Source organism: Ornithorhynchus anatinus, chromosome 7 (assembly GCF_004115215.2).
Source record: "Ornithorhynchus anatinus isolate Pmale09 chromosome 7, mOrnAna1.pri.v4, whole genome shotgun sequence".
NCBI classification, from domain to species: Eukaryota; Metazoa; Chordata; class Mammalia; order Monotremata; family Ornithorhynchidae; genus Ornithorhynchus; species Ornithorhynchus anatinus.
The window spans coordinates 54584941-54605833 of NC_041734.1; the positions used below are offsets into that span (position 1 = coordinate 54584941).

The 20893-nt window shown below is 43.5% G+C and overlaps 1 protein-coding gene across 13 annotated transcripts in view; it reads left to right on the forward strand.

Moving 5' to 3' along the window:
- AGFG1 (ArfGAP with FG repeats 1) overlaps positions 1-20893 on the forward strand; it is a 71095-nt gene that overhangs the window by 24412 nt on the left and 25790 nt on the right. For all 13 annotated transcript variants that reach the window (XM_029068954.2, XM_039912497.1, XM_029068953.2 and 10 more), the window contains 3 exons: positions 183-276; positions 16689-16804; positions 17756-17918. In XM_029068954.2, coding sequence (XP_028924787.1) covers positions 183-276; positions 16689-16804; positions 17756-17918 — 373 coding nt within the window. The remainder of the gene's footprint in view (positions 1-182; positions 277-16688; positions 16805-17755; positions 17919-20893) is intronic.

Below are 20893 nucleotides of genomic sequence, written 5' to 3' on the forward strand. Positions count from 1 at the left end.
CCCAGCCATTGTGTAGGTTAACGTCATTTTAAAATAGTGCTTGCAAAATGCTTGGAATCTATCCACATAGCAGTGGGATGAAAACAGTACTAAGTGTGAATCTGAATTTTACAGATTAGAAAAGTGTTGTTTCGCTTTATGGCGTATTTAGAAATAAACCTAAAGCTCCTTTCATCTTACAGGCGAGGTCTAAATCCACCACATAGAGTGAAGTCCATTTCTATGACAACATTTACACAACAAGAAATTGAATTTCTGCAAAAACATGGAAATGAAGTAAGTGCATTTTCGTCATCTGTTGAACTGGTGATCTCTTTAGCATTTTTCAACCAAGGATATGGTTAACAAGGGCACAGACTGTTTTTCCTCGGGAATGACACGAGTCTCAAGTGAGAGAATTTTTTCATCATTTTCAGAGTGACCATTTTATTTTACTGTGTGCTAAAGTATTGCATGTGAATTTTTATGTTTTGTTTGTAAATTTTAAAACAAAAAAAAAAGGCTTGACTTAGGGAAGATCTGGTGCTGGTTTAGGTCAAACAGAAAGAGAGGAAAATCACACTCGATTTGCATTTAGTGTCTTTATTGCTCAACCCCACATAGAGGTGTGATTTTTTTTTTCTTGTTGAAAAAATTTACTGCCTTAAATATAATGGAATCTTGTCCAACAGAATACAAAATGTGATGGATCCAGCTCCCCTTCAACCCTTCTCCTGCCCCAAATAGCCCCTAAAGTCACTATGAGGGGAGGGGAGGGTGGGAGAGGGGAGATTGGATACTAAGAAGCCCCTGCAGAATCCTAAAAATCTGGGTTTTTCCTCCTTCCAGGAACAGGCAAGATTTGGGGGTCCTCTAAAAAGTAAATACAAGAAATCCGCCCTCCCGACTGTTCTCTCCCATACCTTTTGACTCTCCAGAAGCACCTTTAAGAGCAAGGAGATTATTTGGGCCCAAGCCAGCCACCCTCTCCCTTTCCCGCGAGGCTAGCTAGCCGCAGGAAGTTTGGAGACAGAGTTTTGCCTCTCTTCCTCTTCTTCAGATCTCAGGCACAGGTGTCCCCCAGCAACCAGGAACCACCTACACCCCCTACCATCCAGGACGGTTGGTTAGGGGTTTAACCGATTGCTAAGGAAGATAGATATTATCTTTATAATTAGGTAACAGAGGTAAATTAAATCCAATCCAGACCACCTATCCCTTTTATCCAATGTTTTCCCCTCAAGAGTTAACACTTTGGGTGAATTTTCCTGCTTCCCTCTTGAACGCCCACCCCTCCCCCGACCCTTTCTGTTTTCTCTTAAACTGTTCCAGTTCACATTCCTTGGTCTGAATGTTCCCCAGAGCCTTTCTTGGGAAACCCTAGGTTCCAGGTTCCCCTCCTTTGGAGCAGTCCAATTCCTAGGTGCCAAGGTGGTTCCATGAAGGAATAGTGCCATTTTGAGCTATGACCCGTTTATCAGGCAGAGTCCATCAAGGTGACCTGCAAAGGGGCTACTTTATCTTGCTGTCTCATCCATTATCTAGCGGGTCTGTATGCAGTCCGGTGCCTAGGGACAATAGGACGGAGCTGGGGGAGTGAGAGGGTGGGCCATTCTGTAATCCCCTTCCTACCTATCCCTTAGTGTCCCTCCTTTCCTTTGGAGGACCGGCAGCAGCACAACGCCCCCAGATCCCCCGTACCTCTTCTTTGTCCTCTGGAGGGACAGGGGCCGGGCGTTATGGCACAGAGCCAGGATGCAGCATCGTGATGCTCACAGGGACGACTCCTTCCCTGAGGATCCAGGGTGCAGCGTAGTGAGGCTCATGGAAGGGGTGTGAGACAGGGACAACCCCTTCACCCCTGAGGAGCCAGGGTGCAGCTTTGGGAGACTCGTGGGGTGTGTCAAGCTTGTTGGGGAAATTGCCTGAATCTATCCCTCCATCTCTCCCACCACTCCCCAAACCAATGTGTGTCAGATTGCATCATGCGATTGGCAGATGATCCAAAAAAATCAGGTCCCATCTGCAGAAACCTATCAGAGAATACCACTCATTAGCGGGCCGTTATTCAACCCCTTCACCTGAGTGGGGGAAACTGGGTTAGGGGCCCAGACATGTCCTAAATTCAGTCAAACACATTTTCGTTCGTTAGCACCTCTGTCATATACCTGTCAGGGTAAAACTGCTGCCAGGGTGGAATGACAGTCTCTTGGGTTATTAGAAAACTTGGGTCATCTGAACATCACAAAATATTAATTTAATGTCCCCCCCCTTTTTTTTTACATTTTATAGACATATACGCCCGTGACTTCAGTTCAATTCCTGTATGACTGTGTATAACTGTATTTTCCCCCCTTTTGCTTTCTGTCAGAGAAATGGATATAGTGTGGTTTTGAGTACCCAGGTACATTTTCTCATTAAATTGACATCAGTGATATAAAATTCCTTTCCATGCACTTATTAGTATTGTGTTAGCTATTTGCCCAAGACTTTGCATGCTTCTTTAAACCCAGTTATGCTTTTTAATGAAAGTGTTTGGTACCACAATCATTAAGTTAAATCTGTCTGGCAGCAGGGCTTAGTGGAAACGGCACAGGCTGAGGAGTCAGAGGATGTGGGTTCTAATCCCAGCTCCTCCACTTGTCTGCTATGTGACCTTGGGCAAATCACTTAACTTCTTTGTGCCGTAGTTATCTGTAAAATGGGGATTGAGACTGTGAGCCCCACGTGGAACAACCTGATCACCTTGTATTCATTTCATTCATTCAGTCGTATTTATTGAGTGCTTAGTGTGGGCAGAGCACTGTACTAAGCGCTTGGAATGTACAGTTCGGCAACAGGGACAATCCCTGCCTAACAAAGGATTAACCATCCAAAAGGGGGGTACAGACAGCAAAACAAAACAACTAGTCGGGCATCAGTGCCATCAAAATAGATAAATAGAATCATAACTCTATACACATCATTAATAAAATAGAGTAATAAATAATATAAACGCATATATACAAATGCTGTGGGGAGAGGGAGGGAATAGGGGGAATGAGGAGGGGAGGGGCGGGGGAAAGGGAAGGCTCAGGCTGGGAAGGCCTCCTGGTGGAGGTGAGCTCTCAGTAGGGCTTTGAAGAGAGTGCCAATGCCAACATAATTGCTATTTACAGACTATGGTATTAATTTCATTTTTGCTTTTGCCTTAAAGTCCTCTCTGAGGTTCAGCTTGAAAAGAATTACTTCTTTTTTGACTGCAAGTGGACCACGCTGGTCTCCCTGCCACTGTCGTCTCCCAGTTTTCAGCTGAAGTTGCTCCTGGCTGCGTTCCTTAATGTTGCCTCCAATCCCCTCGCTTTTGGTTTCTTCACTTCATCTTATCATACAGTAGTTCTTGGGGTACTCTACTGTCAACCATTCTCCTAGTAATAATAATAATAATGGTATTTATTAAGCACTCATGTGCCAAGCACTGTTCTGAGTGCTGGGATAGATACAAGGTAATCAGGTTGTCCCATGTGGGGCTCAAAGTCTTAATCCCCATTTTACAGATGAGGTAACTGAGGCACAGAGAAGTTAAATGGCTTGCCCAAGGTCACAGCAGACAAGTGGCAGAGCTGGGATTAGAACCCATGTCCCCTGTCTCCCAAGCCCGTGCTCTTTCCACGGTGCTTCTCCGTGGCATGTGTTTCTCATGTGTCTCTGCCAGCAAAATTGTGTTGAGGTGAGAATACCTTCAGTGCTAGAAGACCGGCCTTGATCCAGAACGTAATTTTTTGTGATCTTATATTGCCACTTGATGGGTATGGCCAGAGATAATGATGTAACTGCACAAGCAGATGTTTTTGTTATGTCCAGAGCTTACAGTCAGAGAGCAGGTTGGACCACACTTCTGCCCTGTAGACCTGTAGTTTGATCTGAAACATGGTTGTTACATTGCCTCCGCACTGACAATCTACTGAACTTCAAGACTTGATGTCGTACTTCGTTTTTTTCAGTTGCATTATTAGATAGTGGGCTGCCTAGGTAACACGATTTTGTTATGGTGTGTTTAAAGCACTCAGGAATGTGGCAACTTGTTAATTCAGGGTTCTTCTCAGGAGTGGCTTAGCTCAGCTCGGCATGCAGCGCCTTACAAGTCTTCCTCCTTGGTTTCTCCTCCTTCCCCCACCTTGCTTGGTATTCTGTAAGAAAATTCTCCTAAAAGGGGAGAATTCAGTGCTTAGGGTTTTGAAGCTGGTGCCAGCTGTCATCTATCAGATTTGAAGTGAAAGGGAGATCCAGCTGGGGGGAAGGTGTGAGCCAGAAGCCGAGACAGCAGGAGAGGCGAGAACAAGGCACAGTCAGTAGGTTAGCTTGAGTGGAATGAAGAGTGCTAGCAGGGCATCCGTGTAGACTTGTCCTGGAGGTGAAAGGGAATGTGAGGTTGTATAAATTCAAAACCAAAAATGCAGTAGAGACTGCCTATTTGAGAGAGAAGAGAAGGATCCTGTTCCTACTTCTTTCTAGTCCCCAAGAAACTGATTTATTTTGGATCTTGAAGATCTGCATTTATAGATAACAAAAGAAAAGTTCAAGACGGCATCCCCATTAGAGATTTATCCCACACTGCGGCATGACAGTGTCCGTCATGCCCTCAACCTGGATGATACTTCCCTCCTCATTTCTCTCTACCCTGTATGTTGCAAGTTCCTCCATTGCCAAATCAGTGATCACCACATTGTTACAGTCCCTTTGAGCTCATGGTCTGTCCACTGAGTGTGTGAAGTGACTAGTAGCCTCGTGACTTGGCTCAAGGGGCAGAAGATCCTATTTTAAATCCAACGGTATTGATTGCTTACTGTGTGCAGAGCACAGTACAAAAGAATTAGCGGAAGTGTTCCCTGCCCATGATGAGTTTTTCAATAAAATTAGTGGGCAGAATCCCTGCCTTGATGAATCTTGCAGTCTAATTGGGGAGCTAGCAGGGGAAACAACAGTATAGGGATTTGTACGAAAGTGCTATGCGTGTGGAGTTATCACAGTTCTCAGAGGGTACTCTCTTTCCTAGGGTCCACTCCATGGTGACTTCCAAACTTGTTCATCCTAGGTCTCTGATAAGCATGACGAATTTCCAGTTTTCCTTGAAAAGACCCAAAATGGTGTCTTTCCAGCCTATTAGCTCCTTGAAACATTGTACTCTCCCAAGCTCTTAGAGTGCTCTGCAACGCAGTAAGTGCTCAATAAATACCATTGATTGATTGAAGCAGGTCCCCTTCAATTTCCATCCACTCCAACTAAAACACATACCTCCTTTTGTCCCCAAGATGAAAATGAAAAATAGTTTCCTCTGCTGAATTTGGCGTACAGTAGGCAATCAGTCATACCATCGGTGATGAGTGACCTGTGGGGTGAGCCGACCAAAAGGGCTACTTGCTTCATAGGGCTAGTCCTCCTCGGAATAATACCGGTCTCAGGTTGAATCAGCTAATCCATCTGCTGCGAGGGCTGGTTCTTCCCAGATCTTGATTATGAAGGCACAGCAGCCCTTCCTCTTCCTCTTCATTCTCTCCATTTCCCTGGGGAGCTAACGCCCATCCATCTCTACTCCTCCTTGAAGTTGGGCTTATATTTGATGGCCTTGGGAATGATCAAGCTTTCTGGTGCCCTCAATTGTTCTATTTACTGTTACCCTGGTGACATAGTAGGGGAAGTTCAGCTTAAAATGATCCTTTGTTGCTCTCCATTTAACTTTGCTCTCTTGCCCCACCTCTTCTTCATCCTTTGCCTGTTGGCATTGCTCCCACTTTGTGGGTTCAAAGGTAGAACTGAGAAGGAAATCAATCATATTTATTGAGCCCAACCACACTTACTGGGTACAGACTTCTGTACAAGAACTTGGGTGCATACAGGACAGTTGAAATTGTAGAGGGAAAGCTGAAGGGTGCTCCCCATTGCCTAGCAGCTTCATGGGGAGCAGCTCTGCCGAAGTGACTTCGGCTGTAAGCTCATCGTGGGCAGGAAATGTCTGTTTACTGTTATATTGTACTCTTCCAAGTGCCTAATACAATGTTATGAACAAAGTAAGCGCTCAGTAAATACGATTGACTGACAGCCAAATGCCTTTGTCAAGCTGCAGAGTGTTCCGGTGGTTTCTTGTACTTTCCAAGACCTCTTGGATAAGTGGGACTGAACTGTAAACTTTTGAAAGCAGTTATTTTAAGACTTTAATACTTAATCAATGGTATTTATTGATTAAACGGTTACTGTCTGCAGAGCACTGTCCCGAGCGCTCAGAATTCGGTACAGCAGAGATGGTAGACCAGTTAGTTCCCTGCCCACTGAGAGCGTACAGTGGGAGACAGACATTCATATAAATAAATAAATAGATCACGGATATGTACCAAGTTGCTGTGGGAATGAAGGTGGGGTTAATATTATGTGCTTAAAGCATACAGGTCCAAGTTCGTGGGCAATGCAGAAGGGAGAGGGAGGCAGGGGGAAAACGGGGTTTAATTGAGAAGGGCCTCTCGGAGATGGGACCTTAATAAGGCTTTGAACGCGGGGAGAATAGTCGTCTAGTATGTGTGGAAGGAGAGGGAGTTCCAGGTCAGAGGGAGGATGAGGGCAAGAGGTTGACCAGTGAGATAGATGAGGTGGAGACACAGTGAGCAAACTGGGATTTAGAGAAGCAAAATGTGCAGACGGGTCTGTATTAGATTAGTGAGGTAAGTATGGTAAAAGGGGGCAGGCTCATCGAGTTCTTTAAAGTCGATGGTGAGGAATTTTTGACTGTGGAGGTGGATGGGCAGCCACTGGAGGTTCTAGAGGAGTGAGGAGTTGTAGACTGAATGTTAATTTAGAAAAATGATCTGGCCAGCAGTGAAGTGTGGATTAGAGAGGGAAGAGACAGGAGGCAGGGAGGTCTATGCATTAGGCAAGGCTAGAAGTCTTGGATTACAGTGAGTGTTACTGTTCAGCAAAAGGGATTTTATGTTTACTTTTTATGTTTTATGTGTGAGAATGAGTGAAACAACATTCTCTGGGGAGAATTGCCTTCTGAAGTCAAACATGGAAGTTGGGAGGGACTGAATTCTTGGGTGGGAATGAAGTACCTGAGCAGATACTCAGCAGATACTGCTGAACTGCTATGTCAGTTGCTCTCAGAAAAAATATTTGGGATTTGAACTTTAGAAAGTGAACTAGTTTTTCCGTATTTTAAAACTTTAAATAGCTTTTGTGCTCTCAGAGGGATAGTAAAATTTTGTTGTTTTTTTTAAACATTTCATAGGTTTATAGGTTACTCCTCTTCAACTTGTTTGCCGAGTTTATACGGTCTAATTGAAAACCTCAAAGTATTTTGGGGTCTCTTGTTTTTCCTAGAAGCATTAAAGTAAAATTTCATTGACCTTTTATGGTCACTGGTTGAACACAAGTTTCATTTGGACCTTGAATAAAATTCCTTGGGTAAGTATCCTTTGCAGTTTCACCGAGGTAAAGTCTAGTTTGATTAAGGCAGGGAGGATTGAGGCCAAAGGCCAAAAAGTGCATGATAGGCTACACATTAACTTCATTAGAATTCTTTACTACTGTGTCATTTATGCTACTTGCCTGGTGGCACATTTTTCTGTTTTAGCTGCCCTGTATCTACTCCATCCCAAATAAGAAAACTGGAATAAAGGTGGTGTAAAAAATGAAATATCGAACGTCTTTTGAATTGGGTTGTCATGGTCTCAACAGTCTTATATGAAACGATTCTCACATATTTGCACTTGAAATGAGAGGAACTCCGAGTAGAATGAGCAGAATAGAGGAGAGGCTAGCCTGGGTTTTCTCTACGATATTGTCACAAACTAAGGATGTGAGTAAATAGGAAGTAATTTTGATTTGCTCTTTTACAGGGTACATAGTAATAGACGGTATGGGAGGCCAAAGTATTATAGAGTCAACAAACCTGATTCCTGGGTGAGGCCTGATTATCAGTTGTAGTATTAAGACTGATAATTCACCTGGTCCATTGAAAGAAAGATCTGTTGACAGCCTGTGTCTTACACTTTTGTAGTTGAAGCCTAATATATCTTTTGTCAAACTTGGTTATATTTCGGTGGAAAAGTTAGGAAAACTACAAGGCAGTAATTTGTGTTGAATTTTAGGTAGTTTTCAGTTAGTCGTATTTATTGAATGTTTACTATGTGCAGAGCCCTGTTCCAAGCGCTTGGGAGAGTATATTACAACAAAATTAGCAGACCCATTCCCTGCCCATAATTAGTTAACTGTCTAGAGGGGGAGACAGACAATATAAATAAATACATAAACAGTAATTTACCTTCTTTCAAAAGAAACATTTTGCTAAATGTTGACTTTTTTAAGGCTGTGTTTTGGAAGCCATTTTTGTGTTTCCAAACTGCAGTTAAGAGCCTAGACTTCCTCCAATATTTTGAATAATCTTTAAAAAGATCAAGCCAATCCATGTATTTTTTTAGATTCAAAGTGGATCCTTTAGACACCTGTTGGCTTCAGCAGCTGTAAATGTCTGCAGAAAGTAAATTGTGTTATGCATTTTATTACTCTAATATTGCCTTCTCCCTCTCCTAGTATGTTGCACTCTATTCTTTCTGAGGAATTTGCGTAACAGTGATAACTTGAATACTTCTGAATGTGGGCAATTATTTTAGCCCATAAGCTACTTAGAAAGTTGCATGTGGACTGGCCAGTGCTGAAGAGTGGAAAGGAAAAGGAGAAAGAGAGATTTCAACCCTAGAAATGCAGCCACTTCCATCTCTGGCCAGTTTATCTCAACTCCAAGCAAGTTGCCGAGAGTCATTAACCCCCTACATGTACTGTTCCGTGGTTTGCAGCGTGGCTCGTTTGATATCATCAATAGTATTTCCTGAATGCTAACTGTGTGCAGAGCACTATATTAAGGACTTGGGAGACTGCAGGAGAGTTAGTAGTCACGATTTGGGTTCTCCCAGGATCTTACAGTCTAGCAGGAGAGACAGTCAGTAAAATGGATTACAGGTAGAGGGAAGCAACAGAGCTTAAAGATATATATATAAAGTGCTATGGTGAAGGCGTCAGGGGAGGAGATAAGAAATCAAATGGTGCTGAAATGGCAGTAAAGGGGGAAATAGGGAGGGGAGGTGAAATTAATTAGGGAAGGCATCCTAGTGAGGATGTGACTTCAGAAGAGCTTTAGAAATGTGGAGAGCAGTGGTCTATCTTCCAGAAAGGAAGGGAGAGGGAGTTCTAGGCAGAAGAGATGGCAGGAACAAGAAGTCAACGGTGAGAGATATGAGAATGGGGCCATTGAGTAGGTTGGATTGAGAAGAGCAATATGTGCAAGCAGGATCAAATGGGAGAGGAGTGAGAATCCAGTAGTGGGTAGAAAGCTAAGGGATGTTTTTTCATTTTTTTCCTCCTATTTAAGTGCTTTAATAATAATAGTAATGATATTTGTTAAGCACTTACTTTGTGCCAAGCACTGTTCTAAGCACTGGCGTAGATACAAGGTAATCAAGTTGCCCCACGTGAGGCTCACAGTCTTAATCTCCATTTGATAGATGAGGTAATTGAGGCACAGAGAAGTTAAGTGGCTTGTCCAGGATCACATAGCAGACGAGCGGCAGAGCCAGGATTAAAACCCATCTACTCTGACTCCCAAGCCTGCGCTCTTTCCACTAAGCCACACTGCTTCTCTGCCTATGTTGTATTCATTCATTCATTCAATAGTATTTATTGAGCGCTTACTTAGTACTTACTTAGTAAGTACTTAGTACAGAGCACTGTACTAAGCGCTTGGAATGTACAAATCAGTAACATAGAAACAGTCCCTGCCCTTTGATGGGCTTACAGTCTAATCGGGGGAGACAGACAAGAACAACAGCAATAAATAGAATCAAGGGGATGAACATCTCATTAAAACAATAGCAAATAAATAGAATCAAGGTCGGGAGAGAGTCGAGGGCAGAGACTTGTTTACTGCGCTTAAGGAGGCGATGGTAAACCCCTCCCGCATTTTTACCAGAAAACTCTGGATCCGCTACAGAATGATTGCAGGTGGAAATGGGGCATTCGGGGAGAGATGTTTCTGTCGCAGTGCTATGGGTCGGACACGACAACCACCACCACCCCAGTCAGTGTCTGGCGCATAGTAAACACTTAATAAATAACATTAAAAAGGAATAAAGGGCTTTGGAGATGGAGGGAGCTGTGGATTGACAGATTTAAATGGGAGGGTGTTCCAGGAAGGAGAAGGGGCTTGAGCAAGGAGGCAGAGTTGAAAGAAGAATGAGGCACAGTGAGTAGGGGAGCTTGAGAGAAGTAAAGAGTGAGAACTGGAGTATAGTGGGAGAAGAGGGGGAGAGAGGAAGAAAGCTGCTGGAGTGCTTTGAACACAATGGCCAGGAATTTCTGCTCAGTGTAGAGAAGGAACTGTAACTATTGAAGGTTTTTGAGAGGGTGAAAGGGAGTGGAACATCAGTTTGCCGCTCAGGCAGAGGGGTGGATAGACATGCTAATCAGGTTGGACGCAGCCCATGTCTCACCTGACATGGCACAGTATTAATTCCCATTTTATAGATGAGGTAACTGAGGTACAGAGAAGTGAGGTGGCTTCGCCAAGGACAAACACTGGACTAGTGGCAGAGCCAGAATTAGAACTGAGGTCCTTCGGCCTCCCGGGCCTATGATCTATCCACTTGGCCAGGCTACTTCTCTTGCACATAATGGTGTGGAGTTTTTGCTTGGTGTGGAGAAGAATGGTCGGGAATTGGAGATTTTTGAGGAATGGAGAGATAAGCTAGCAAAATGATCTGGGCAGGAGAGGAAATATAGACTGGAGAGGGGGAGAGGCTGGAGGCAGGGAGGTCTGTGAGAAGGTTGATGAAGTTTGGTTGAGAGCTAATGCTACTCTGGTTCCTGGACCTGGACTCAATCCTTCTGTGGGCTTCACTCAGCCCACATTTTGCCCACCCTTCGTAATGTGGAGGGCTGGAGGGCAGCAGTGGAAAACGATAGCAAGTTGGTGAAATTTAATGGGCATAGGAAGTTTACCCATAGTTACCGGGAGGTTATTTTTAGGAATTCTTGCATGTTTTAAAATGGTAAAATGCTGTTGATAGTAATCATATTAAATGTAGGCTTTTTGGAAAATAGGTATATCATGCATCTGTTTTCTGGCTTTTCGCTTTCCTCCTGAGTTTGTTGACATCTGCCCTAAAGTTCAGATGTTCTCGCCAGGTCATCATAAATTTAATTTACCTTTGAACTTGGCTGTTTCATCCCTGACAAATTGAATTAAAAAGACATTTTGGCCTCCAAAGATCTTCTTTGCTCCATTTCATGTTCTTTATCAGCTTACACAGCACTCTGTAGCAGCATTTCCTTTCTTTATGTTGTGGACATTCATATCATCTGATTAATTTTGGAGACCCAGGAATAATCATGTAATCACATGTATTTGTTGAACACCTATTGGCAAGCAGGCAGGCACAGACGATTTACCATCAGAAGGATGGTGAAAAACAAAGGTTCACCTGGAATTGCCAGAAGTAGAAAAAGATGGAGAAGGGAAAAAACAGTGGGGTATGTAAATTACTGGGTAGATAAATGCTCTGGGTAGTTCTGAGTTCATAAGTGCTGAGGTGACTGTTAGGTGGCTGAGGAGGGGATTAATTAGGGAGTGAATCCTTGAAGAGGTTGTTTTCAGGAAGAGTGGAGAGAGTTGTGGTCTGGCAGATTTGATATTGATTTAATTTCACAGCAACTTGAAGCCCTGCTCTTTCCTCTGATAAATAGCTGCCAATTTCCAATTATTTATTCCCAAACTATCCCCATCCTCCCCTAATTCAAAAGCACTCAATTCCAAAGGGGGAAATCTGGCAAATAATTTTTGAGAGAAGAGGGTTGCTTGTGAGAGGTCTCCAAATGGGTTCTCTTACAGACAGACTAGCATTATCCACTTAGGGTAAATTGTATTTTTACATCTAAAATAGGTTTTATATTCTTGATTTTTTTCATTCCTTCAATGAAAAATAGCTGTTTATTTTTCCCTTTAAGGAAAATTTATGGGCCTCACTGAGTAACCGTATGACTTTATCATTTCAAACTCCAGAATTTGTAGTTAGATCTCTCCCTTTGTCTCTGACATCTTCAAAAAGCTCACATTCCTCTGATTGCATTTTTTAATGGCCATTCATACAGTCAATCGTATTTATTGAGTGCTTACTGTGTGCAGAACAGTGTACAAAGTGCTTGGAATGTGCAATTCGGCAACAGATAGAGACAATCCCTGCCCAACAATTAAAAAGAAAGCACATTCATAGTGGAGAGAAGACCAGCTTTGGAGGATCCTCAAAACTATTGTGTCTTGTCTTATGCCGTCGAGTCATTTCCGACCCAAAGTGACATTGCATAAAATCAGAATGTGTGTTAGCCACGTTCCCTGGTGAGCCACCCTAGACTCTTGCTCCAGCCCTGTTCTCTCCAGACAACTGCCTTTCTGAGACTCCCCCATTCCACTCTTTCCTTTGGGAATTTGGTACTCATCCCACTCTCGGTCCTACAGAATTTACTTACATATCCGTAAATTATTTATATTAATGTCTGACTCCCCCTTGAGACTGTAAGCTCATTGTGTGCAAGGAACATGTCTACCAACTCTAAGTCCTAAGCACTTAGTAGAATGCTTTGCACACAGTAAGCTCTCGGTACCATTGGCTGATTGACCCTGGTGCTATTCATCCAGTACCATATGTCAGGTAGGACATAAGCAACCAATTTTGCTCTGTTCTGCATCCTGTTAATTGCCCTCAGGAAAAACAGACTATTGTATGGTGGTGTTGCTTTCCCCTGGGATTGGTGGTTCAGAGACTTAATCACTAATATTTGTTGGGTGCCTATTGTTTGCAGAACATGGTACCTAATATTTGGGAGAGTGTTATAGAAGTAAAGTACATGATCAGTGCTCTCAACTAAAAGATATGAACACAATCCTCAGGGGTAATAGTTATAATAATGATTATCTTGCTTGTTAAACTCTTACTATGCTACACACTGTATGAAGCACTGGGGTACCTACTAGTTAATCAGGTCAGATAGAGTCCCTGGCCCATATAGGGCTCACAGTTTAGGAAGGAGAACAGGTCTTGAATCCCCATTTTATAGTTGTGGAAGCTGAGGCACAAAGAAGTTAAGTGACTTGCTCAAGGTCAAACAGCAAACAAGTGGCAGAGCTAGGATTAGGCCTATACTTTTTCCTCCAGCCCCTGCTGCTTCCCCAAGGATCCCACGATTTAAAAAGGGAGGCAGAATAATTTACATTTAGGAGGGAGAAGAAGATAGAGGGCATAAATAAAAGCTCCACAGGTGTGAGTGCATAAGCTATGAGTTGGTAGTTGAGACCCAGGGAGAAGAAAATGTGGGAAAACCTCTTGAAGGTGGTGAGAATTTTGGTAGACTTAAAAGATGAGGGAAGCTGAAGGAGGAGGAAGAGCCTCCAGGCAGGAGGAAGGGCACGAGCAAGGAGTAGAAAGCATGAGAGTCATGAGCATAGCACAGTGAGAAGGCGGTCTCTGAAGGAGCCCCGCCTGTGTGTTGGGGGTGTAGTAGGTGAGGCGTGGATAAGAGAAAAAGACCTGATTGGGTATCTTAAGGAGTTTCCCTTTGATGCAGAGAGGGATGGGGAACGATTAAAGGTTTCTGAGATATTGAAAGTTTTGTGCAGTTTGGCATTTCGGAAAAATAACCCAGGCAGCTGAGTGAAGCGTGAACTAAAATGCTGTCCTTCATAATTTCAGAGGACTATTGCAGATGAGTATCCTGCCTTTCTTACCCAAAATGAACAGCAGACAAGTTGTACCAGAGGAGATTTCCCAGTTTAAGACTCATGGTAGTGGAGGCAAAGTGTTGGGGAGTTGATTGGTAGAACATCATTGGGTAGGTTGAGTAGGAACAGAGAAGTTTTGTGTTCATGACCACATCTTCCGGTCTAATGGCCTAGAGGAAACAGTGGGGCCTAGTGGAAGGTCCAAGGGCCAGAAGTCAGAGGACTTAATCCTGGCTCCCCCACTTGCCTGCTATGTGATCTTGGGCAAGTCACTTAACTTCTGTATCTTGGTTTCATTCTCTGTGAAGTAAGGATTCAGTACCTCTTCTCCCTCCTTTAACTGTGAGCCCCATGTGGTTCAGTGATTCAGTCTGACCTGATTATCTTGTTTCTGCCCCAGTGCTTAATACAGTGCTTGACCCTTAAGTGGTTAGCTAGTAACATCATCAACATCATCAGTGTACATACAACTCTGTTGTATTGTACTCCGTCAAGTGCTTAGGACAGTGCTCTGCACACAGTAAGGTTTCAATAAATACCATTGATTGATTATCGTTATTGTTAGTATTCAGGAGTCTGAGGTGAAAAGGGACCAAAGTTGAGCAGAAGGCAGTTGCTTCCTTGGGGGACGGAAGTGTGTGTTGTCGGGGCATGGGGGGTGTTTCCGTGGTTGCTCAGGCGTATAGAAAGTTGGCCTCTTCAGCCATTGCTTACAGAACTTCAGAAACAATTCATAAGTGCAGTTAAACAGGAAAAATTAGTTTGGATTCAGCATAGGAAACCCAGAGCCTCCTTTGGGAAGAGGTTGCCAGATTGTTTATTGGGATTGTGTTCTCTAAAGAAAAGTACCAAGGTGTATATTTTCTCTCAGACAGAATATTTTACAATTCCAATTTTTATCCTGTGGAATTTTTTTAATGGTTATTTCCTTCAAAACTCTAAGTATAACTATATGAAAATTTCAGAAATTTCCAAGTATTTTTCATAGTTCTAGGGTTTGTGTGTTAAATAATTTCAGATGGCTAAGAGGACTGCTAAACTGTGGGAAATAAAATGTTTTCAAACAGTGGTTAACTTTCCACTTACGTAAAGGTGGTTAGGTATTTATGACTTGGAAAAAGGTGTGTTGTAATGATGTGGAGTCAAAACCAGTGTGTTGTAAAACTGAAACTAGGAGTAAATTTAGAAATGTTGCAGTTGCCATTATCGTAACTCAAACTCTTAATTTGAGGATGTCCCGTACTGCAAATTGGTTGAGGAACAATCCCCAAAGAGCTCTTTGCTTTCATGAATAGCCTGTCGGGGGAGATGGAGGGAGGGTTATGCAAATATTTCCAGTGTAGTTGAGACCAACATTTCTTCATTTTATGAAAGGGGACTGAAGAGTGTAGATTAGGGAACTCCTTTAGGGTCATTCAAGGAATCTTTAGGAAAGTTAGAATGGACTCATTCGTAGTCCAGTATCCCCTTCACTTAACCTGTCATTTTCTAGGAGTATTCAAGCTCCAAACATTATGCTTCACCTTTTAATTGTCACAGGAATCGCAGCTTCCTTACTTTGCTACCTGATGGCCGTATTATTCATTTTCTAAAAAGTGTACTTCTTTCAGTAGGACACCTGAATGAACTACACCAGAGTAGCTATAGAGAAGCAGCATGGTCTAGTGGATAGAGCACGGGCCTGGGAGTCAGAAGGACCTGGGTTCTAATACCAGCCCTGCCGCTTGGTTGCTGCGTGACCTTGGGCAAGTCACTTCCCTGTGCCTCAGTTACCTCATCTGTAAAAGAGGGATTGAGACTGTGAGCCCCATGTGGAACAGAGACTGTGTCCAACCCTATTTTCTTGATCCACCCCAGTATTTAGTAATAATAATAATAATAATAGTGGTATTTGTTAAACGCTTACTATGTGCCAGGCACTGTACTGAGCCCTGGGGTGAATACAAGCAAATCAGATTGGACACAGTCCCTGACTCACATGTGGCTCACAGTACAATGGATGGCACGTAGTAAGTGCTTAATAATATAATAATAACAATAATAACAATTATCACATTTAAGCACATATTATGTGCCAGACACTGTACTAAGTGCTGGTGTGGGCACAAGCAACAAATTGGCTTGGACACAGTCCCTGTCCCAAATGGGGTTCACAGTCTGAAACTCCATTTAACAGATGAGGTGACTGAGGCACAGAGAAGTAAAGTGACTTGCTCAAGGTCTCACAACAGACAAGTGGTGGAGCTTAACCAATACATTTTTTTTTTATAGTAACAAAGCTTAAATAATTTACCAAGTTCCTGTTTTGGAATTTCTGCTGAGTTAGCTGGCATTAATGACCTTATTAGGGACATCTACATGTATGACCAGAAAGTGCTGCTAAACTCTTCTTTAAAAGCATATTTTCTGATACACTTGGAACAAATTGAGAAGCAGCATGGCCTAGTGGAAAGAACATGGGCCTGGAACTCAGAGGATGGGTTCTAATCCCAGCTCTGCCACTTGTCTGCTGTGTGACCTTGAGCAAGTCACTTAGCTTTTCTGTGCCTCAATGACCTCATCTGTAAAATGGGGATTAAAACTATGAGCCCTTTCAGGGAGGAACTGTGTCCAACCTTATTATCTTGTGTCTACCCCAGTGCTTAGTATGCTGAGGTACCAGGCACGTAATAAGTGCTTAATGGACAAACACCCATGAAGCATAAATCGAGGCAAAAACCCACTTGAATAATTCTGGTTGTTCCCTGTGTTTTTCTCAGCCTCATCCATTTCTAATGATAAATGGAATATTTTAGTGTGTGTCCTAAATGTATCTGTTAAATAGCGTTATGATATGTCTTATAAAAAATGGAAATTGTCTCTTTTGTTAGTCATCCCAATTAGACCTAATAAGGATTATTATTTTTTCTTTTTACAGGTATGTAAACAAATTTGGCTAGGATTATTTGATGATAGATCTTCAGTAATTCCAGACTTTAGGGATCCCCAGAAAGTGAAGGAATTCCTACAAGAAAAATATGAAAAGAAAAGATGGTGAGTTAAAGTTTATTTGAAACTCAATTTTATTAACGTCTTCAAAATGACTAGATTTGTATGAGCTAATTCTTCATCGCTAAACAATGAAAACAAAAAGAGCTGTCCATTTTCTTCTTGGCAAGGTCATGATATTTTTATGCCCTTGGGGCAAAATTAATCTCTGGCCGTTTCACCTTTGTAATTGTGTCTGTCTTCATTAAGTACCAATTTGGAAGTTCTCAAATTGTGATAGATCAAAATTGCTATGCGTTTGGGGAACCTGGTACGTAATAAAGAAATCACGCTTAGAAATTCATCCTTTTTAAGGGTGGGTTTTTTTTCCCAAAGAAGATGAAATATAGTTTTCAAATCCCTCCAAGAATCTTGTTAAACATCCTAAAACATTTGCCAAACACTTTGGGAATATACGACTTATTAATATACAAAAAGAATGATCCACTTTAAATTCCAGTAACACTTCTTCTCCTGAATTCAAAGTTCTTTACAGATCATCATGTGTCTTCTCCTTGGAGAAATAGGCCCCAGCAGTTTAGGGCTTGATCGAGTCTCCTGCCCCGGGAATTGTGTAAGGCAAGAGGTGCCAGGCGTGGGGGACGATTGTGCCCAGTTGGCACTTCAGAGAGCCAGCCCCTGAGGGCAGAGGACTCAAGCCTCACTTCCCCAATTCTCCTGTCCTACCAGGCTCATGTGAAAGGACTTTTCTTGAAAACGGAAAATCCTGAATAGCTGTCCATCTGCTTTCATGAGCATCTGAATGAAGGATTATTTCAGCATGCCATTTTTTCATAGGCAGACTGACCTCATGAATCTTTTAACACTTCAGGGTACTTATAGAATTTTTAATGTCTGTAAGGCTCACCTTCCTCTGGCCGCTTTCTCGGTCTTGGAACGCATACCGTCATTCGGAAGATTTGTGTTAATTGTAAAACTTGATCTTGTCCAATCTAGGTATGTTCCTCCAGAACAAGCGAAAGTGGTGGCATCGGTCCACGCGTCTATTTCGGGCTCCTCTGCTAGTAGTACAAGCAGCACACCTGAGGTCAAACCACTTAAGTCTCTCTTGGGAGAATCTGCACCAGCACTGCACTTAAATAAGGGCACACCTACCCAAGTGAGTAATCAGTGGCCAAGTTTGGGATGAGGTTGAGGGGGGCGTTTGTTCTTATAGGAAAATTGTTAGGTACTTGAATTTCTCAGCAGTAGGTTACATAACACTTGGGTACTGAGATCAGCCTGGGCTGGTAGGATCTACCCCTAATGGTCCAGCTCTGGAGAACTTGCAGAGGGTTGACATCACCTCGCCACACCCCCTCCCCCCAAAACTCTTGTGGATTTTGAAGGTATTTCTCTCTGCATACTGTGTTAAACCATTCGCCACTTCGATTGCCCTCTCTACGACCGGATTCATTTGAAGATTCTTGCAGCCTTTCACCTCCCCCCCGTGTCTGTCCAGTAACGCTTTCTGTCTCTCACCCAGCAAATGAGGCCTATCTTCCTAACTGCATGTTCTTCAGAGTCCTTGTCTTTTACTTTCTATGTTGGGAATTGTTGATTCTATCTCCATATCTATTAGTGGTGGTGGACTAGTTAATCTCCGGTCACTGAGTTCCGTGTTCGGTCCCTTTGTCTGGTTGGCCATCGAAGGTTCCTCTGCTCCGCTACCTCCAGTATCTTGATTCTTCCTTGTGGGATTTCACCTTAAAACATGTTGTGTGTTTCTGACTCTGCTTCAGCTTCTCCACCCTAGTGCTGTTACAGCTCAGATCATTGTTCACCAGGGGAAGGCAGTTATTTCAGTCTGAAGGGCCCTTTCCAATCATTCGGTGCTATCCGAGTGCCTGCTGTTTGCAGAGCACTGGATCGAGTGCTTGGGAGAGTACCGTACAGTGGAGCTGATAGGCATAATCCCTGTCCACAAGGTGTTTAGGAAAACCTAAAGTACTCTGTCAGGCAGATGCCGTGGAGTGGATTTAAAGGCAGGACTGGTGGAATGAGACTTGAGGAAAACTAACCCTACCAGCTCGGGACAGTTGACACAAATGCCACTGTCAGCACCCTCCGCCCCCAGTTGTGGCCCCTGGTACTTGGTAGATAGCTAGTCCCAGTCAAGGACGCAGTATGGTTAATTTGCCTGCTGGTGGGCCTCGGGTTAAGTGGGAGAAGCGGGCTTAGCGTGCAGACCATCCCTTTAGATGGACGGTCGGCAGCAGCACACCCCAACAAGCAGAGCAAGAGCAGCAAGCCCCCACCATGCCAAGAGGAGGGTGAGGACCAAGAAAGCAAGAGGCTGTTGTAGCTCACACTCTACTAGGTAAGAGCAGGGGTAGAGAGGAGTTAAAGAACTCCTCTTTCCCATGGAGATGCCGTCTTGGCTATGAACCAGCCACTGGTCTTGGCTGTGAACCAGCCACAGGCACGATCCATAACGCCCTCCGTGCCACAGTTCTCTGGGTCATAGCGCGCCAGGGCTGCTAATTGAAAATATGGCTGGCTTGAGAGCAGCATGATCTAGTGGAAAGAGCACGGGCCTGGGAGTCCAAGGACCTGGGTTCCAATCCCAACTCTGCCACGTGTCTGCTCTGTGACCTTGGGCAATTCACTTTACTTCTCTGTGCCTGTTACCTCATTTAAAAAGTTGGGGTTAAGACTGTGAGCTCCATATGGGACAGAGACCATATCTACCCCAGAGAAGCAGCGTGGCTCAGTGAGAAGCAGCGTGGCTCAGTGGAAAGAGCACGGGCTTTGGAGTCAGAGGTCATGGGTTTGAATCCCTGCTCGGCCACTTGTCAGCTGTGTGACTTTGGGCAAGTCACTTCACTTCTCGGTGCCTCAGTTACCTCATCTGTAAAATGGGGATTAAGATTATGAGCCCCACGTGGGACAACCTCATTCCCCTGTATCTACCCCAGCACTTAGAACAGTGCTCAGCACATAGTAAGCGCTTAACAAATACCAACATTATTAGCTTACAACAATGCTTGGCACATAGTAAACGTTTAACAAATACCATTATTATCATTGTTATTATTAATGATAGGAGCCACTGGCCGATGAAGCCGGGAGCCAGACTTGACCTGTGGACCGTGTTTTCCCCACTGCTGTTGTAGTCCAAGCAGCTGGGACCACCACCCCCTCACTCTGTGCCTGGGGGCAACCCACTGTTTTTTGTGTTTATTTGCCTCTTCTGCTGTTTTCGTTTTCTTTAACTGGAGTTGAGATTCATTATTAGGTTACTCTTGCACTCGCACAGTGGCTACAAATGTTTACAGACACTGGAGAATCCTCAAGTAATTATATATTAGTCTCATTTTAACCACTCTAGTTAGCAGAATAATAGCCTGTTTTCTGATTTGCTCTGCTTTAATCAGACATTGACCTTAAGTCAAAATAACTCTTCATAGGGTTGCTTCCCAGTAACATGAATTTCAATAAATCCCTTAGTATTTTCTCTCGTCTTTTTAAGCGATCTTATATTTTGTTGCTGTGTAAGACTAATAAAAATAGGTTTCTAAAAGTCTCAAACATTGTGGCACCTCATCCCACGGGATTCATTCATCCAGTCGAATTTATTAAGCGCTTACTCTGTGCAAAGCACTATACTAAGCACTTGGAAGAGGACAATATAACAACAGATACATTCTTGCCTGCAACAAGCTCACAGTCTAGAGGGGAAGACAGACATGAATATTAATAAGTGAATAGATAAATACAGATATGTGCAGACATGTACATACATGCTGTGGGGATGGGAGGGAGGATGAATGAACAAATGAGAGCGGTGCAGAAGGGAGTGGGAGAAGAAGAGAGTTTAGTAAAGGAAGACTTCTTGGAGGAGATGTGCCTTCAATAAGGTATTGAAGTGGGGACCAGGAGTTTTCTGTCTGATATGCAGAGGGAGGGGGTAGGAGGTGTCAGGTTCTGTCTGTTTGACTTGTGGCAAAACGCAGAAGGGAGAGGCCCGAGAGGCCCTCAGACTGAGCCGCAGCAGACTGAGGCCCTGAGCCGTCTACGTTCAAGGCCTGTACAAGGCCCTGAGCCCTTCAGGGTAGCCCGCCTAATTCGGTTGAGTTTCTCTCCAGTAGAGAC